Raw genomic sequence first — 19,163 nt, forward strand, 5'->3', positions numbered from 1 at the left:
TAATTGCAACTCGAGAAGTGTTTCCCACATATGCTTCTGTTGTAACACAGAACTATCCTCTGCACTCAAAATAGATATCTTCTCTAGCATCTATACGGCATACGTTTCCTTCCTCTCCTTCTCCTCATTTAGAGGGACATAAAACCTTCCACATCTTCCACTCAAAAGCAGATCATATTTGAAATTCTTAGGAGCACAAGGTACAAATATGAATATGGAAAGAACATCTCAAAAGAAACCCTAACAAATAAAAATATGCTGCTTGTTTCTCACTAAAATGTCTAATGGTTGCTTCAGGGGAATCTGACTTTGGTGGCACTTAAAAATCCAGCTGGATAATAACTTGCAGAACAATGCTGTAGTCTTCTGTAGGTCATATCTTCTACAGTGGTTACTTGCCATAAACAGGAAATCAGGCTTTTTCTAATCCTTCAATTCTTAACAAATGTAGCAAATTTAAATGCAGATAGGTCATTCTGATGGAACTCCTTAATCTCTTTTGCTAGCAGCTCAGGATGGAGCACAGCATAATGCAAATATACTGTAAGAATTTAGGTTTCTCCTATTCTTCAAGCTGAGGCATTAGTGAACATAAATGTCCACTTTATTAGTCACGGCTTATCACAAGAACAGAGATGAAACTGAAGGGGTTTTACCAGTCAAAACATCCTTGATAGGCACTGCAGTATCTCTAGCATTTCAGTGTGCACTTCACCCCTATTTCTCCTCAGTTTTACAGACCTGGTGCAGAACCTTCTTCTGTAATTAAAAGGTTCTATAGACTGGTTGGTTGATAAAGTCTATTCTTGCATTATTCCTTATTTCCTGGAGCCCTTGACCAAAACAACCTCATCAGTCTAACCAACAGTTTAGGAACCATAATCCCTAAGATATACTGTATCTCAGATCTAACCCAAGATGATTTCCTGGATTACTTTTAGGATATAGAGGAAAGCGAGTACAGAGTTCTGCGCCAGATTAATGGCAAAGCTGAAAATGGTGGCTTCAAAGAATACAATGCTGATCAGAGTGCTATCAGATCTTCTAACACTGAGAATGCCAACATACATCCTGCTGTCACAGTACGAACAGCTCTAGTAAACTTCTTTACTTGCTCAATTGGTTCAATTGATTATCCATGTACAAGGAATTCCTTTCCACATTATTTACAAATTGAAGTGTAATGAGTCTTGCCACTGATAGCTTGCTTTACAATTCCAAAAGACTTTAGAAAGCAAGCAACCTCTCAGCACTCTGCTTAACGATGAAGGCTATTAAACTAGAACTACTGTTACCTAACAGTATTTAAAAGCTTCTGTAATTTAAGCATATAATAACCCAAGCTAATTCCTGTTAACGTCTTCCCAAGATTTTTACAGATACAACAGACTTTAAGTCTTGATTTTAGCAGAGACTCTGCATCATCCAGAGTGCTGGGACTTTTTGGTCTCTGTGTAAACAAACATACTTTGCTCTCTCCACTACCTTCTGTGAAGGAGCTCATTCAGATTCCCCAGAATGAAGCAGCAACAAAAAGCAGTACAAAAGCTAAAAATTTGATTTATATTGGAGTAATAGAAGAAGCGGTTGCTTGGTTCTGTAGGTGTGCTGGTGTTGAGAGGATGCAAAAATTGAAGCAGTATTTTCTGGTACGAGTTCTCCACGTTCAAGCACATTTTATGGTAAAAGTTCATTGTTAGCACAAGAATACAGTGTTCTACTTGATACTGAACTTCTCTGCCAATTTTTTCTTCCTGAAGTCACACGAGTGAAGACAGAATGAAAGTTCCTAATTCATTCGACCTCACAGAAATCCCCACTTGTTTCTAAAGAGCATTGCAATTCTAGAAACTAGAATAAATAGTTATAACCTAGGAAATACTATAACCAAGCCACAAAGCAACAGAACTTAGCACAACAAACAGTAGATAGTAACTATTCTAAATGTTATTTTTAAATACTCAGTTTTAACATCCTGTTTGCCATTATGTACTGCATTTAACTGCAAACACATTTTAACTTAAGAAATACTAATATATTTATCAGGTCAATATTCACTAGGTAAACAATAAAACTTACCCCTCTTTCTGTGTGATGATGCCAAATCCAAATCAACATTTCGTCTTCCACTCTAGATTAAGAGATTAAAAGCCTCATTTCCTTAGGTGAACGTATGTGGTGCATAATATTTGAGTATTTAAAATGCATCCCTCACCCAGAAAAGTGAGAAAATTAACAGCTATAATAATTTCAATTTTTTTTTTTACCACCATTACTTTCTCTTAACAATGGTGGTTATTAGAAGAGATCTCTATACTGAAACACAGCACTAAACAAATGTTTAGGATGTACTTCCCACCTAAATATTATATTGACAATCTCCAAATACATAACACGCTAGTTTACTTACCAGTGAATAACCTTCCTCATCTGATTCTGGCTGAGATAAATCAGATTCACTTCTTGACTTAATCAGTCTGTAGTTTGAGTTTGCATGGATTGAGCGACTTTCTGCAGTAAGACTTTCACTCCTGCTTCAGGTGCACACACATGGATGTGCACACACACAGAGAAAGAATTAAAATACTTATATTAGGCAAAAGTAAGATTTGATAGTCAAATTTAGCAGGTACCACAGTTTTATTTGGGAGCAGACTATCACAGAACATCACAAGACCACATCAAAGAGGAAAAAAGTGGTCTGATGGCTTCAATTATTATGCTCATAAAGGGTATTAGTAAACTTTGTTACTTTTTAACACCCTTATTGGTCAACTGAACAAACGGCAACCTCAAATGACTGATCATTCAAGTGCCTTGGTATTACATACAGTATACAGAAACACTTCTGAGCTGAGAGGATAAAACAGAGACAGAGTAAGTGGGTGAAAAAGCACTGAACTTATTAAAAACCCACCCATAAAATGCATCCTAAAGTTGATATGCTGGAGATGAAAGCCACTTTGACAACGACAGAGGCAGCCACCCATGCTTTAGGGACTAGATTTCCCAAAAGAGGCAAAAAGAATAAAAGGGTACTGAATATATATAATCTCCCTCTGAACTCCCCATCAATATCTTCATTTAAAATATCAGAGTAGAGTTTCTGTACACTAGATGCTTAAGTAGACTCAGGAGTTCACCAGTAGCACCAGCTACACAATTACTGTGTCACATTCTAATACACAATGATCCCTAGAATAAAAGTTTAAATAGGTCAAGTTTAGAATAAAACTGTGTTACCAAGAATATCTCAGGTTATGAAAATTAAAATACATTATGTAGTACTTATACTATTTAAATCACACACTTCTCCAATTCAATGAGCTGTCTGGCTTTATTTTGTTATTCTCCTATACCCAACAACAGCATCTTACACACGCCAGTATGTTAGGAATATTTACAAAACTCAATCATGAACGACACTTTTTTCATAATAGGCTTTGAAACTTTTGCTTTTAAACATATCGTACAAATGTTTTTTGGACACTACTATACAGGACGTTGGCAAAGTTCAAGAAAATACAAACATGGTAATAAAAAATCCAAACACATAAACAAATCTTAGGAAAAATAAAGACTCTTTCTGATTACCTCAGATTATCTGTACACCTGATGATCTGGACTTCATTACTATTTATCACTAAGCCCAACTTTGAAAAGTAAATATGGTCCACACAGAATAAAACTCTTATTAAGGTTTAGTTAATGTGGACAAAGAAAATTGAGAAAAATCACCATTCTCAACAAAAATGTAACATTGCTCTAGGCAAAACCTTCTTTTAAAAAAAATTCTAACAATCCTCAGAGGAAAAATGAGGTTATTTAATCAATTATAAAGGAAGCAGAGAATGGTTAACTATTCTAAGCAGTCAGCAAACCCCACCTTGTCATGAGTCCGATCCCCTCAGGAGTAGTAGAGGGAGGTTGCTGTAACTGTCCATCCTCCCTTCGTTTCTGGAGCTCCTCGATAACAGGGCTTACTCCTAAGATCAACAAGGCACATCTGTGGATCACAGAGTTGCATGCAGCAGTATACACATCTTGACCTTCTGTCAGATCAGTGCTGATTCTTCGCTCCTGCTGAGACTGAGGAGGTGGATCATCAAGTCTAGTCCCTGTCCCAGCGTTCATCCTATCTCGATCCCGACTGCGAGCTACTTCACGGGCTGATAGGAAACATTGAAATATTTCTGTAACATGCAACACAAAAAGAAGGTCTTAACTTCTAGACAAAGCTACATAGAACGAAATATTCATCTGCATCTTGGGCCAAAAACTGCCCCACTACAAAGAACAACAAATATTTTTCCAACAGTAAAAGAATACATTAATGATACAAAGCTATAAAAGAAGTCATGCAAAGAGGTTAAATAAAGCATTTAGACAATGTTAAGTTTAAAATGAAGATGGCAATGCAATTTGACAGAACCCTAAACAGTCTTTCAGTGTCTTAATGCAACCCAACTCCTGTTTGGATAGCATCAAAGACAAAGATATTATTTCATGTTTGCCTTTTAGCAGACGTATATGAAGTAATGCTTCTGTAAATTTGTATTCCAGACACCAGCATATCTGTAATTCAATACTGAAACAGTTTCAGGCTTTTATTAGCTTTGGTCAGTACAATGAAGATCCTATCAAAATTCTTAGCCTTCACTTTGCTTAATTCTGCTTTTGTCTTAGATTCTTCTAAAGAAGCTGTGTGAGAGACTGCATCTTCTCTGTCCAAAGACCTAAAGCTCTCTTGACTTCATCATTTTAATTTTAAAGATTCAGTTCCCCTTTGGAAAGGGAAAGATAAACCCAAACACTTCCTTCATTGATATTAATAGTTACAAGCAGCAAGGCATCAAGGACACAAACTGAACTCTGCATGTCAGGATCAGCTTCCCTTAGGATCTCCAGTAAAAGAGTTATCATCTTCCTACTTATTTGTGCATATAACACCATTGTCTGTCTGGGTATTTCTGTATACATTTCCCTTAATGTACCCAGAAACCCTGCCCAGATAGAATTTGAGAACACTGAGCATTTGCTCAGGGTAACTGCATGCCAAGCAGGAAAAGCATATTGCATCTACTGAACAGGTAACATGTGTACACCTTCTAGAAACATACATCATCTCATGAACGTGCACTTCAACTCTACAGTACATTTCCAGGAAAGCCTACTGCATTGTGGATGTAATGACACATCATATAGAAACTAAAGGTCTAACATACATTTGGTCTGTAAGATCCCAAACAGGAATATGGGAGTCCTAATGGGGAATATAAACACTGTCAGCAAAATAGCAATGACAGCAGAGGCTGAAAAAGAGAAACATTCTAACAGTATCAGGAGGAACAATATTTGGAAAATAATAAAAAATTATATATCTATGGAAAATATTTCAAGGCAATTTTTATTTTTTAAGCTACATACATTCTACAGTAACTTTCGAAGGCTAACATGATATCCGTCTTTTGAACACCAGGGTAACAATAGAAAACACAACTGTGACTGTATGTTGCTTCACTAAAACTGGAGAAATTAAGGATTAACTACCCCATTGAGCCTCATTACAAGCCCAAGTCAGTACAGCAAGTCTGCAAAGTCCACCTTTTTCAAGCTATCTTCTGAAGAATTAAACAAGTTTTTTTAGAAAACCCATGAGAAAGTATTGAAGATAGTGTTACAAATACCAAACTTTGAATAAAACCTCCATGTTTTTAATAGATTCAAGAAGAGATATTCAAAGATACAAGTGAATTCCAACTCAGTCAGCCCACTGTTATCAACAGCAGTTTTGTTTCCAAACTTCAGAATAACATTACCCTTCAAAGCTTATTACATACAAGAATAAGACATACAAACCCAGCAAAAATTCTATATATAAATACTGATGAAAACTCAAGAGATCTATTGAATAGAAGTTTAGAGAAAACAACATGAAACCTATTAGTCTTGTAGACAGTGCATATAAGAAGTGTTGGTACATGTCAGATGCCCTGAGAATTGCCCATAAAGGCAGTCCACTTGCTTAGTATTCGATTCCCTTTGTAACAAAAGACTTTTCTGACCCAATAAAAGCACTACACCATTTTATAAAAATAAACTTCTCACAGTTTATGCAGACAAATCTTTCATAATCTTTTAAATAATTTCTCCATTTTACCTCAGAGAGAAAAACATATTGTACTTCCAAAGCACATTACATTATTGACACACACAACTAGTACTTACTACCAGCTGTCATAACTTCATGTTCTCTTTCCTCCTCTTCATCTTCTTGTTCTGGGTGTCCTTCTTCTCTGTCGCGTTCTGCCTGCTCCTCCATTTCCGCTTCTTCATCAATTGTACGAGTAAAAGAATGCTCTTGAGTATCAACATCAGCAGACTCTTGGTTATCTAACATCTTGATTAAAAAAAATAAAATATATATTCAGTGAAATGAATTCTGACCAAAATGAAAGATGAACATAAAAGGACATAAGTATTTAATAAGTTTTTTCGCATCAAAAAGATACTGTTGATATTGTGTGAAATATACAACAAAGACAGCTGTTTACATTAAAGGCTTTAAATACATAAGTTGGAAAATTTAGTTTTCCTTTAATAGCTGTTACTTAGATTATTTGCAGAAATATGACTCCTTGTAGTGCTTACTTAGACTCTATTGTCAAACTTTGACCCTTCAGCAACAACATGCTGTTGTCTCATAAAATTTTCTCCCTTTAAAAAGGACATGGATGTGATAAAACTTACTTCGATGGACAAGATTTTGTTACTTAAAGCGATACCTAATATGTTCCCATTTTTATTCTTAACAGTCCTGAATTTGCAGTTCTTTTCCTCCCTTTTATTTCAATTAAATTAAACAGATGCACACCCCAAAATCAAAGATTAGCATGAGGTGCACAAGAAGGATAATAGGCTTAGAATTTGAATTTAAAAAATCTTTTTGATTGAGTGGATATATTTGGGTTGATGCTTTCCTTCAATTTGAGGATGTAAGTGGTGACCACCAAAATGCTTACTACCTAACAATTTTCCAATGCAAGAAATGGCTTTAGACAATCTGAAGGCAGCAAAGCTTTAAATATAAAACATACAGTTACATTAGAGGTTTTAGAATACTTTAGAATAATTAATCCTACAAATCTTGGGACATACACATTCCACCAGCATAATTCATCTGCTCTCTCCTGGCAGTTTTCCTTTCCAAAAAAAACAGAAGGTCTTGGTAGCACAGATCATGGTCACCATTTTTCTGGCACCTCTTATTTGCTCTTGTCATTCTATCATTAAGCCTGTATATACTATGCAAATGCAAACCAGCTATTTTTTCCCAATAGTATTAAATCTGAAATCGCCCTGAAGCAACAAATCTACTGCATACATTTAGATTTGCTGTATTGCATCTGCACAATAAGCTTGAGAATTTCCGGGAGTAACAGAACTTACTGCACACACACAGTACACAGTACCTGACTGTGAGCATACACAACAGCTGTAACATGACCATGAAGCAACAGATTTATTACATGTTTAGGAAATGACCACCCTGTGTGTGCTTGGTAAGCCAGAGAACCACCAAGCTTAACGTATGCATACTGTCCCGTGTACACTCACTACACCCAATGCTTTCAGAAGTGCTGAATCTATTGCAGATATGTTAGACCATGAGAAAGGAAGGGGTAAAGACACATATCCCCTTAATATTAATTAAAAGGAGGAAACAGACCTACACAATTTTAAAAAGCATCACTAGTGCTTTACAATATAGCTAAAAAGGCTCATAATCCTGATGTCACATGAGAATTTTCTTGATTAAAAATATCTCACTTGTAGATTGTAAACAGCAATTAAAAATCCTATCAGAGAAACCCTAATCCTACTTTAAGGACTACCTTGTAATGCCTAATAGTCCCAACCCTGCGTAATTCAATGAACAATTCCATCATCAATTCTGACCTGGCTTAATAAAATGATTCAGAAGTTGCCGTCATGCTAGTTTCAGGCCCAGTTCTATCACGTCTAACATTCATGTAGGGCTGACAAGGACAAGTAATGTTAGGACTAAGGAGAGAATCTGGCCGTGGAGGAAGGAAAAAGGGGTGAGTAAGGCAGGGCAAGGTAAGAGAGAGGTACAGAGAGGGACAGAGATCAGAGGCCCAGATAACTCAGCTGGGTTCAGGAATGGCAGCCAGACTAAGCTGTATTGACCAGGCCACAGCTAAGCAATCTACATCTAAGTTGTAGGCTTCTATGCTACAGCATACTAGTGCTATGTTTACAGGTAAAGCTAAGCTTCAGGCTGTGCTTAGAGTCAAATATTGTCAATCAATCATTTTCTTCAATTGATTTAATACCACGTGTACTACAGCTTAATGGACTCCTAATTATACATTGCCCATTTTCATTTGAAAACTCCTGAAATTTTTCAACAAGGTAGAACAAAAATACCAGCAACATATATGAAACTAACATTACGTAAAATTTTTTTAATACACAGTAAAGCCTGAAGAACTGAAAAGAGATTTATAGTCTTACCCATCTGTCTCTTGAGGATGATCTAGTCTGAATAAGTTCCATGTTCTTGCAGGCAAGCAAGCGACTCCGAACTTTATATACACAACGGTATACTTCTGCCAAGGCTTTGCCAGGCTGGTACCTACAAAAAGAGAGACCCAAACCGGAAAAAATCATACAAACTTTCTTTTAAAAATTGAAGTTGAACTTTTAAAAGCAGCTTTAAGTTACTTGCCTGCTCTCACCACAAGCTTGACTAAGTAAACTTGTATGTTTCAGAAGAGCTGCAAGAACAAATCTGGAGACAGTATCTAGGAGTGATTCATTACTTAAAGTTGCAGTATCCCAATCTGAAAAGAGAAAGGATTCATCAAAACTGGCTACTGTTTACAACAAACAAATATCTTTTCAATGACATCATAAAAAAAAAATCTTCACCCATTTAAATCTTTCAATTTAGAAGTAGTTTTAATGCTTAAGTAGTAAGTTTAGCATCAACAACTCATAAATACACTGCTTCAGACAAATGTGTTTTGGTCTGCTCAAGGTACTTGAAGTCTAACAGTCGGCCAAAGGTGTGCACAGAATCTGCCTCCAGAGACTCAAAAGAGCTGAACTTAGGGTGCAACCTCTCTTTCAAGCAAGGACACTGAACCGGAGCTCTTCTCTTTACTGAGCCAGATTAACACAGAACTTGTTTAGAAACACACTGTATTTGAGACGTTCTGCTCTTTTACACGTGGTTGAAATCACATTCAAGAATTATTTCGCAGACTCACTTATGATGAAAAAGCCTTATCTCCAGTAGGAAAGACAACTATTAACACAAGCACAAGCTTAAGCACAAGCTTCACTGTTAATATTAACAAGAGACATTTTCAGATCTCAAAATTAAGGTTCAGCCAGTATTTTCAGAAACTGACTTTTTAATTTCAAGATAATTTTTCCTCACTTTAAAAAGAACCATTACGAAAATAATATTGTTCTACTATAAAATAACTGAACTGCCAAGCAAACCTCCACAAGGCACCATAATTTTTCATAGGGAAAAAAAAAATATTGCTGTCCCACTTCATTACAAATATCTTCATAATATTTTTTTCAATTAAATATTATCTATGAATCCTTGCAAACTGGTATAAAAATCACAAAAACTTACCTGGCCACATAAAAGTTTAGTCTAACATACCTGCTCCTCAGCAAGTTCCATTACTTTGCATTTGATGCTGTGCTAACCATCACCATACAACTTTCAGTCAGCTTGCATTGTGAACAGAGCAGAACCACATCAACTTCTAAAACACCCAATTCCATAACTAAAATAATACATATTAGCCCATTCATCTCAGATTTTGCAAACAGATAACCAGCATTTTTTACTGGAATTCCTGCTTCTGTGGAATTCTGCAACAAAATTCTCTGTGTTGCTCTCAGCATGCACACAATACCATTTGCTGTCTTCTTGATCTGGCCTAGCTTGGCCAGAGCTACAGAAAATTATCTCTGGACCCAGTAGAGGGTTACAGTACAACCACAATGCTTAGCAGGAGCCCAGATTTTAGGCAATAAGCATGAAGAACCATTAATACTCTAAGGCCAGCTTCCCAGACACTTGAAAAACAAAACATGACTTACCCCTTTGTCCTATTCCTAACATATTTTTCAAGTACTTTGCCTTTCCCCACCTCCTCCCCATCAATTTTTCTTTTTAATTCCAAGTTTCATCCTGCTCTACTAGGAAAACAGAAACACCAACAACTGAGTAAGCAAACAAGAGTCTCTTTTTTCCAGTTTGGAGGGAAAAAGAACGTTGAACTACATGCTTGCCAAACACCGGAATCAACATCAAAATAAGTAACAGAAAAAGCAAAAGAAAGACCGTGGTACATGACAATAAATTAAGTTTATCGTGTCGCAGAATTAAAAGTCATTGTCAAAGAAAATATGGGATTCTGCTAGGCATGTAGCTGAAGCATGCAATACGCTTTTAAAACACACACACACACACAGAAACCACATCTTACCTTTACTAACAGCATAGTCTTGCATACTGATCCAGAGGCTCCTTGCTGGCTCTTTTGTACAACCCAAGGCCAAATCAACATAGACAGAAATCTCAGGTCTCAGCTTATAATCAAATGGCTTCTGTTCCTCATTTCCAGATAGGGCGACTTCTAATAAGGAGCTCATGCATTTGTCTAACAGAAGGGAAATACTTCAAAAGTTAAACTCCACAAATTTTGAGGATTACATGCATCTATCTAAAAGCATATAAAACAGCTTTCACTCACTTCATTTAAAAAAAAAAAATCAAGACATCTCATTGTCCGACTACAAACTCATGTTAGATAAGGAATAAAGTTACTTAGAGCGACAATTTATGCAAAACATATGAAGATTTAGAAGCATTATCCAACTCTGCTTCAATAGCATAATTCTGTATCATTAATTCTACCTGAACCATATAGCCATATGCTTGCAATTATTGTATCTTCAGGCACAAACCCATTTCAAAATACTATGTCTTATAAATAAGTCTTGAAGTAGTCTACTCAGAATCAGAGGAAGGAGGAGATGTGAACTAAGAGGAACAGGCCACAGAGAAGCAGAAGCAAGTGCATTATTCAGATAGGAAGGGATGACTAGAAATACTAATGCTGAGTCCTGTGAACACTTCTGGTAGATCAGAAGGATTGAAGTTTGTTGTTAATAGTATTATTTCTAAGTAATAAAAATTCCACTTTGTAAGTAGAATACAATTTAAGATAATATTTTTCAATAATATATGAACAATGGAGCCCCTGGTGTGCCTGTTGGGCATCTAAGCATCTAAGCATCTGGGTATCTAAGACTAAAACATTTATAATTAACTCAGTGAAGTTTGTGTTAATTCTTTCACTGGGAAATTGCAGATTTTTTTAAATTCTGTATGCATTTACAAGACCCTTTGTAAACTACAGCATATACTTAAATATCAATTTCCCAACCTTTTGTATTACTATGTAAACAGACAAAAATGCTGAAAGACAAACCCTAAGTACAAAGACTTATTCTAATATCATCAGAAATTTCAAAACTGAACACTATGATGATTACACACTTGCATTTAACACCTTACCTAAATGAGGAATATCCATTTCCACTCCATCACTGAAAAGCGGAGTTTTCAACCAATAGGCTGTATCTTGTTCCTCAGGGGACACTGGAGGTCCTTGAAGCATGCCACCAAGACATCTCCCAATAAGCAAAGCTACAGTTCTCTCTAGATCAACAAGCCATACCCAAGACTGGGCAGGCTGTGGTAAAGGCACTCCAGCAGGATCAATTAATTCAGGTCCACCTAAAAGTATTAGCAATGAATTGTCAAATTAGTCACTGTTGCCCAGATGTTAAAAACAATTCCAAAATTAGTAAAATTAATGGCAGATCTTGTTAATATTCCCCAGTTAATAGCAGACTTGCCTCTCAGTCAACACCCTGTAAACTGAAGAAACAGCAGTTAGGACAAATAGATTGCTTAACATTGTAACTTCAGCAGCAGCAGAGGCCATCACCATTCACAGTATGACTGTTCATGCTTAATGAATTGAAGGCTCTTTTAAACTCTGCCCAAGCACCTATTTTGTCCAATACATATTTCTTTGCGTTCTGATAAACATGCATAGATAAATAATACAATTGGAAACAGCACTTAATAAAAGCAGAAATCTTTGACAAAAATATTAATGAAAAATTCAATGAATGGCAAATAAGTATAGCACCTCCTATCACAAATTTCAGTCACTTTTACACTTACCATGAAGTGGCCACTGTAATTCTTGATCTTCTAAAAGGGCTGCAGCAGGTAACAGTCTATTAAGACAATCTAAAGGTGGCAACAGATCCAGCAGGTAACTCAACAAAGGCCGAGCTACTGATACTGGCAGTAACAATAATGAGTTGACAATCTGAGATAGCATACTACCAGCAGCCGACACATAAATTACATCTACAGAGAAAAAAAACCCAAAACTATAATTCAGAACATAATTATATTCTAAGCACAATTTAGTAAGTCAGAAGGAATTGCACAAAAATATCTTAGTTGTCTCAAAATGTCTCAACTGTACAGGTTGAATTTGAGGGGTTGCTTAATAATTATTAATCCATTCCATATTTTACTTCCTTGCTTTTCAGTAATCTCAAAAAAATTGTACTTTTTAAAAGAGAAATCTAAAACTAACGAAACTGAAACAATAATGCACAGAGACAATATCCTCTCTATTCTGTATTTCTCCTGTATGCAAAATGTTGTTATCAAAAACATGAACCAGATGCTATCCTTGGGTAGACACTTAATCTCCTCCTTTGAGGGAGGCTTGGGATGTCTACTTTATGCAGATATAGGGAAAATAAGGTATTTTATTATTCAAATCTAAACAAACAAGAACTGCCCTAAGCTGACGGTGCCATCCTTACTGATTTTTCCATGAACATTTACCTCTCAGTTTTTCCCCAACACTACCATTCCAAGAGCTTTCCTTAAGCAGTGTTGCAGAACGGGAATAGATATCTGTAGCATGAGGCAATAAAAGCTGAAGGTGTTTGTGAAGCAGTGCCACACTGCTGGAATGCTAGAAGGAAACAAACAACCAAACATAAGAATAATTCTGTACATGTATTTAAGGGGTTCATTATTTAAATCAGTTTAGCTTTTACCTACTCAGAAGATTTTCAACAGGAATCTTACAACATTCTGGTGCTTATGCATATTGAATTAATTTTTCCCCTCTAAATGATAGAAATAAGGACACACACCTCACTAACACTGTTGATGTGGCAATAAGCCAGCAACTGTTTCTGCAGTGAACACAAAAGCTCATGAAGATGAGCAGGTTGGCTGTTTTCTGATGATGATGTGCCTAGTAAAAATTTATCACTGTTTTTTTCCAGTTCTCCAAAGGCTTGGTCCTATTAAGACAAAAAGGGGAAAAAAAAGAACAATTAACTCTGTCTTCAAATGCTGTAATACTTTAATATCACCTTAAAAATAAGCTTTTTTAACCTCTACCATGTGTACCTATGATTATCAAAGAAATCAGATAATGTCAGGTGGATCATGGGATAACCAAAGTTGAAACTACAATCGTTTAGAATGTCACAGCAGTGATTGTGATAGCTGTCAAGCAAACATTTCTATTCTAAAAAGGGTATTTTCTGATGCAGAAATATTTTTCTTTCAACTCACCAAGGGTAACTGGATGAAAGAACTCACTCCCCACCCTGACCCTCAAATCACAATATGTTAAAATAAGTAATAACCCTTTAGAATTTATTGCAGGCTGATACATAAAATGTTTCAGATTAGAATCCTTCCTTGCATTATCTAGGATGGCAATAAAAGGAGCAGAAGGTAGATGGCTGCTTGATTTCATTCTGAATTCTACTGAAAAAAATGAGATAGTTTCAAGTAGAAAATTCAAAGTAGATTGCTCTATCTAGATGACTGGTGGAGGTCTAGAGAAAAGAACAAAAAACTACCAACCCTCACACTCAGGAAATAGTGATACTATGCCAAAAAAGTAAAAATCTCTGGTTTCTTTTGCTGTTACATTTAACTGGATAGTTGAATAAAAAGGTGAGAGAGTCAGTTACTTGCTTTTATGCTCCCCTAAACTTTTCATCAGCCTCTACCATTACACAGCTAAGAACAACAATCTGTTTGACATACTATGTATAATAAGATGGCTGACCTGTACTTGCTGAACTATTATAAGGCAGTTACCCTAATGAAGTTAGTTAAACAGATTCACGTTCCTGGTGTCTGCCTATCTTTCTCTGATGGCTGCGACTATTCTGACAAAAAGGGTTCCACACAATCTACTTACTTGATGTGTTACATTCTATCTTCCAAAAAATTTTGAAGCCAAAGTAAGAGCAATAAAATACTTTAGTCTGCTATGAAACCATCTACATTTATGTAAACCAAGTTAAACAATAAATACCACTATAATAACATTAGAACCATAATGCTAGAGATTATTTAACTGATATTAGTCCTCCTCAGGACAAATACATATGGCAATGTTACTTTAGTTAAACAAAACCAGCATCATTTTCTGAAAGTGGGGAAAAACTTTTGACCCTTCTAAGTACTCAAAATTCATTACCATATAAAAAATAAACAAACAAATACAAGGCCTATACATACTGTATAAAATCCCAAATTTCTTAGAAGAGTCTTCATTAAAATTTCAGCTAGATGAGTATCCGGATGACTGGCCTGGACAGCATATGTTTGATCAGAGAGATTTCCATAGCTGATACATAATGAGGAAGTTTCTGTAGCATCAGATGGTGAGCTATAGCCAAGCAGGGAAGCTACATGGGTGTGATCCTGCAAGCTTGTCAGAATAATATCCAATTGCATTCTCTAAAGAAAAATGTTTAGACACAAGAAACACTCCTTGTTAATGAAGATAAAATAATGAGCTAAGAAGAAAAAAGCATCAGGCATAGTTATGCAATAAAAATATTCTACTGAGACGAGAAAATAAGCTGGAGGACTTTACCAAAAAAATCCAAACAGGGAGGTTTTTTTGCAGATTTGTACTATTAGAAAACAGATAAATATACTGAGTTATATGACCATACCTAGTAAAAATCTGAGATTAAGAGAGAGATTAGATATTGAACCAAATGCTTTCTCCAGCTTGTTCTAGTTATCTGATTATTGGGGGGGTGTGTGTGTGTGTGTGTGTGTGTGTGGTATTATTCTAATCTATACATAAAGGAAAAGGGTAAAAAGCAGGGCAAGCGTACATTAGACCAAGGGAGTCTGGGAGGTGGCAGATGCCGAGTAATGACCTTCAATTTCAGTATTGTTCCCCACTGTTGCTGGTTATGATTCCTGAAAATCCTAAACTTGCTCTACCCTAGTAATTGTCAGGGGTTTTAGTTTGTACTGGTACTAATCTTCAGAATCTTTAGAAAATTAGAATCAGAATATTCTTCTTCATAGTTTCAGTATCAGTGTAAACCAGTCTATTCCACAGTTCATAAAATAAAGGATTTGACCAGGATCCTATGTGTACAGAACTGAATAACAGTTTCTCATATTTTTTAACCTGACACTACTGCTGAAGCTTTAGTTCCTACTGCCCTCAAGGACAGGAACAGATGTTCCTTGAATTTCTTTCCTTCCATTTGTAGGATACTGGGCAAGTCTCCTAACCTGCACTACTTCCTGTTCTTTACATTCAAGAAAGAAAAATAAAAAAAAGGAACATCCCAGTCATCTTTGCAAAGTAGGGTGAAATCCATGTATGAAAAGCATTATACAAGTATTCTTCCCAGAAAATAGTTAATTTTCTGTTACCAAGACTTGTTAAATCATGATAGTATTCAAAAATATCTAACCTTTAAACTTATCTAGATACTCTAACACAACAATTCCTAACCTCTCTGTAGTCAATCTTCACCTGAGAAAACATGTAGTGCTCCTTACCTCACTAGACTCTGATTTAGCCAGGCTACAGATTTTGTTAAGTTGGGCTTTGCACTGCATCTCACTAATAATGTGCTTGCACTTTGCAAATGAGGCTCACCTCACTGTTCAAAATGTTCTAGCAAAAAAACCCAAAAACCAAACCACACCTGCTTTCAAAGCACGGCATATCTTTACTTGACCTTACCTGTCCTTTTGATAAGCTTTCCCATCTATCAGGACCTTGGGGTAGAAGAGAATGTAGCAATTCCATTCTCTCTCGCAGTGGAGGAAGTAGCATAGTTGCTCCTACTGACAGTGTCTCAATTACGACCTAAAATTAGAGTAGCAGAAAATACTTTTTTGGGGGGGGCGGCACGGGGTAGCACACAATATAACCACTTAATTTCATTTAATATTAGAATTCTATTGCACAATAGCACATTAATCTTTTCTTCTGTGATGCAAATATTGCAGTACACAGATGGAGTGAAAGGAGACCAACATATTGTCAAAACAATAAAAAATTATTTCTAAGTTGCTATTTCCTGTACGAGTGCCATCTTAGGAGAAGTTACTCACGTTAGTTAGTTACTCAATCCACAACATTAACATTTCAAGCTCATTATTACAAGCAATAATAATTAAATTGCTACAAAATAAAAGCAGCTTTCTGAAATTCTCATGCAAACATTCTCCTCTGCTTTCAGATCATAAAACAGTGATGGTGACTACATTTTTTAACTTTAGTGAGTAAAACTGGTAAGTCAGAATCATGTTCATCAGAGCACCAAGTTCAGAAAGTCAGAGAAATCTCTAATTACACAGATACAGAAAGAAAGAAAAGAGAGTAGTAGAATTTTCACATGTAAACAAAAAAGCATTACTTACTTCCTGAATTTCATCAGGGACAGAAGAGTCCATCAGTCTAAACAACAAATTTCGAAGAGGACCAGCTTGCCGGCCAAGAATGCTAGTAGCTACACCTCCAGCCAGTGCAAGCGCAAGATGATTAGAAAGCAGCTTTAAACACAATTTAAGAAAATTGTGATGTTCTCTGTAAAAAGAAATACATCCCTGTTAATCTCTCCAATTATTAGCCTTACACCCTTTCACTTATTTGTGCATGAAGCTTTTAACTCTCATTTGATTTTGCATACCCGAAAGATAAGTAAATTACAACCGGGACTTTAAAGAAACTCCTATGAAAACCTACTGCCAATCTGCTTAAAAGAATAAAAACCAAAACCAGAATAGAGAAAAGTGTCTTTGTGAACAATGGTTCCAAGAGGCATTCAGTTTAGAAAAGTAGTCCCATGAATTAGGAGGCAAAATCATTCCAAAATACACAAATAGACAGACAAACATATTCCTCACATAAAGGAAAAAAATAAACCTTTTAAGAAGTAATAAATGTAATCTTATCTCGGAAGATTTAGGAGTACAACAATTGGATTAAAAATATAAAGTCAGAATGTTAATTTCTAGTCTTCTTAAAAAAGAAAACTTTTGAAAAACTTCGTAGCAAGGAAAAAAGATTCAGAAGGATCTTTGATATTTATAGTGTTTTTCACAAACATCAGTGGGGAAACATTCATGCTTTTATATTTTATAGCAATACATTTAAAATGTCACCTTTGGTGAAAAGACTCAAATCTGGAAGCTGTAATAACAATTACTGATGATTTGTCAAGAGGCACGACACCAACATGGCACCATCAAGACAGGCTTAGTTTCGTTGCATTTCATTTTCTGGAGTACCTTCCAGAAAAGACAAGTTTGTGGAAATGCATAAAGGCAAATCCAAAGCAAGGAAAATGCTTCTTGCATATAAATTTCAAACCTAAGTGACATTTCATGTCTATGAATCTCATGTTTGTGAGAAGCAGCTTGCATCTTCAAAAGTAATGGAATATCTTATCTTAAAAAAAAACCAAAATAAAAGTAAAATATAACAACCCACATGGAACTGATCATGAAATATCCCAGTTTGTCCACTACTAGCCTCTGTCTGTATCAGAAGCAAACTGCTGTAACTGTAATACTATGCCTCATTACAAAGTTTCATAGGCAAATCAATTCCTGAAAAACTGAACTGCTTTCTCCATTTTGTTCATTCAGATGGAAAACAGTTATGCTATTTGACACAACCTGAACAACAGAGTCATACATGACCTTTAAAAAAAATCTTTCATGCATTCTGAATGATTCCTGTTTCTCCAGAGGTGATCAGAGACCTTGAGCTGCAAGAAGGAAATAGCCCACTCTCACATGCTAAAAACGCTTGTAGAAAAATATCCTAATTCCTTAGATATAAACTGGGTTTTATCAGAGAATTGCTCCCAACCCAAAACCCAATGGCAACTAAACATCTCCTGGTCTGAGCATCACACATGTGTTAGTCAATAACTGAATGTATGGACTGATGGATTATCACTTGAAAAGGGTTTTTTTGCCTAAGCTTATCAGTAGATTAGTCAGTAAGCATCCACTCAAACTGGTTACAGGAGAAAGAACTTGCAAAGCAGAAACAATGTACAGAAATAGTAAATGCATTTCAGCTATATAGAAAAATGTGTTTTAAAGGATAACTCCGAAAGAAAATATTTAATTCAGTGCACAATTAAAACAGATTCCAGACAAAAGATCCTGCTACATTCGAGGCACTGAAAAGCTCCTGTGTTATACAAACAAATAGCACCTGAAAGAGCAAATAAACCAGACTATACGCTTGTAAAGAAAAGACTAACCAGGACTAAGCCATGCACCACTGCTGTAAAGAAAAAAAATTTATAAAAAATCTATTAACATGCATACGCATGCATATACCTTGATGAAGGAAAAGGAAGAGGTGGTATTTCACTGTTAATTTTGTCACAGTAGTGCTCAAGAAAACAACGAAGATGTGAAAAGGTACTTTCTTCAAGGTCTACGCAATAGGGTCTGTGCCATGCCACAACTTGCCTGGAATCAAACATTAAAATAAGTTAACCACTGAAAATATTCCAACTGCTTTAATAAATTAACAGTTTAAGTAGGCTGAGTACACGCTTAACTGAACCAATTTTTTTTCTTACAACAAACTAATATGATTGAGGCAGACTAGCTTCCTGAACCTTGAAGGTATTTTCTGCTCTCTTTTCTGTAAAGGGCTTTACAAACCAAACACTCTTCATTTATG

The 19,163-nt window shown here is 35.8% G+C and overlaps 1 protein-coding gene across 14 annotated transcripts in view; it reads right to left on the bottom strand.

Moving 5' to 3' along the window:
* The window catches only part of HERC1 (HECT and RLD domain containing E3 ubiquitin protein ligase family member 1), a 105,973-nt gene that overhangs the window by 55,429 nt on the left and 31,381 nt on the right, over nt 1-19,163 (bottom strand). For 10 of the 14 annotated variants that reach the window (XM_072869743.1, XM_072869750.1, XM_072869747.1 and 7 more), the window contains exons 11-25: nt 18,812-18,946; nt 16,874-17,039; nt 16,191-16,316; nt 14,708-14,929; nt 13,315-13,467; nt 12,998-13,130; nt 12,314-12,505; nt 11,636-11,857; nt 10,542-10,715; nt 8,753-8,867; nt 8,539-8,659; nt 6,229-6,400; nt 3,887-4,193; nt 2,411-2,534; nt 2,080-2,131 (exon numbers count right to left, since the gene is read on the bottom strand). In XM_072869743.1, coding sequence (XP_072725844.1) covers nt 2,080-2,131; nt 2,411-2,534; nt 3,887-4,193; nt 6,229-6,400; nt 8,539-8,659; nt 8,753-8,867; nt 10,542-10,715; nt 11,636-11,857; nt 12,314-12,505; nt 12,998-13,130; nt 13,315-13,467; nt 14,708-14,929; nt 16,191-16,316; nt 16,874-17,039; nt 18,812-18,946 — 2,414 coding nt within the window. The remainder of the gene's footprint in view (nt 1-2,079; nt 2,132-2,410; nt 2,535-3,886; nt 4,194-6,228; nt 6,401-8,538; nt 8,660-8,752; nt 8,868-10,541; nt 10,716-11,635; nt 11,858-12,313; nt 12,506-12,997; nt 13,131-13,314; nt 13,468-14,707; nt 14,930-16,190; nt 16,317-16,873; nt 17,040-18,811; nt 18,947-19,163) is intronic. The other 4 variants (XM_072869755.1, XM_072869749.1, XM_072869745.1 and 1 more) reach the window with 2 other exon arrangements.

Source organism: Ciconia boyciana, chromosome 8 (genome assembly GCF_034638445.1).
Source record: "Ciconia boyciana chromosome 8, ASM3463844v1, whole genome shotgun sequence".
Classification (NCBI taxonomy): domain Eukaryota; kingdom Metazoa; phylum Chordata; class Aves; order Ciconiiformes; family Ciconiidae; genus Ciconia; species Ciconia boyciana.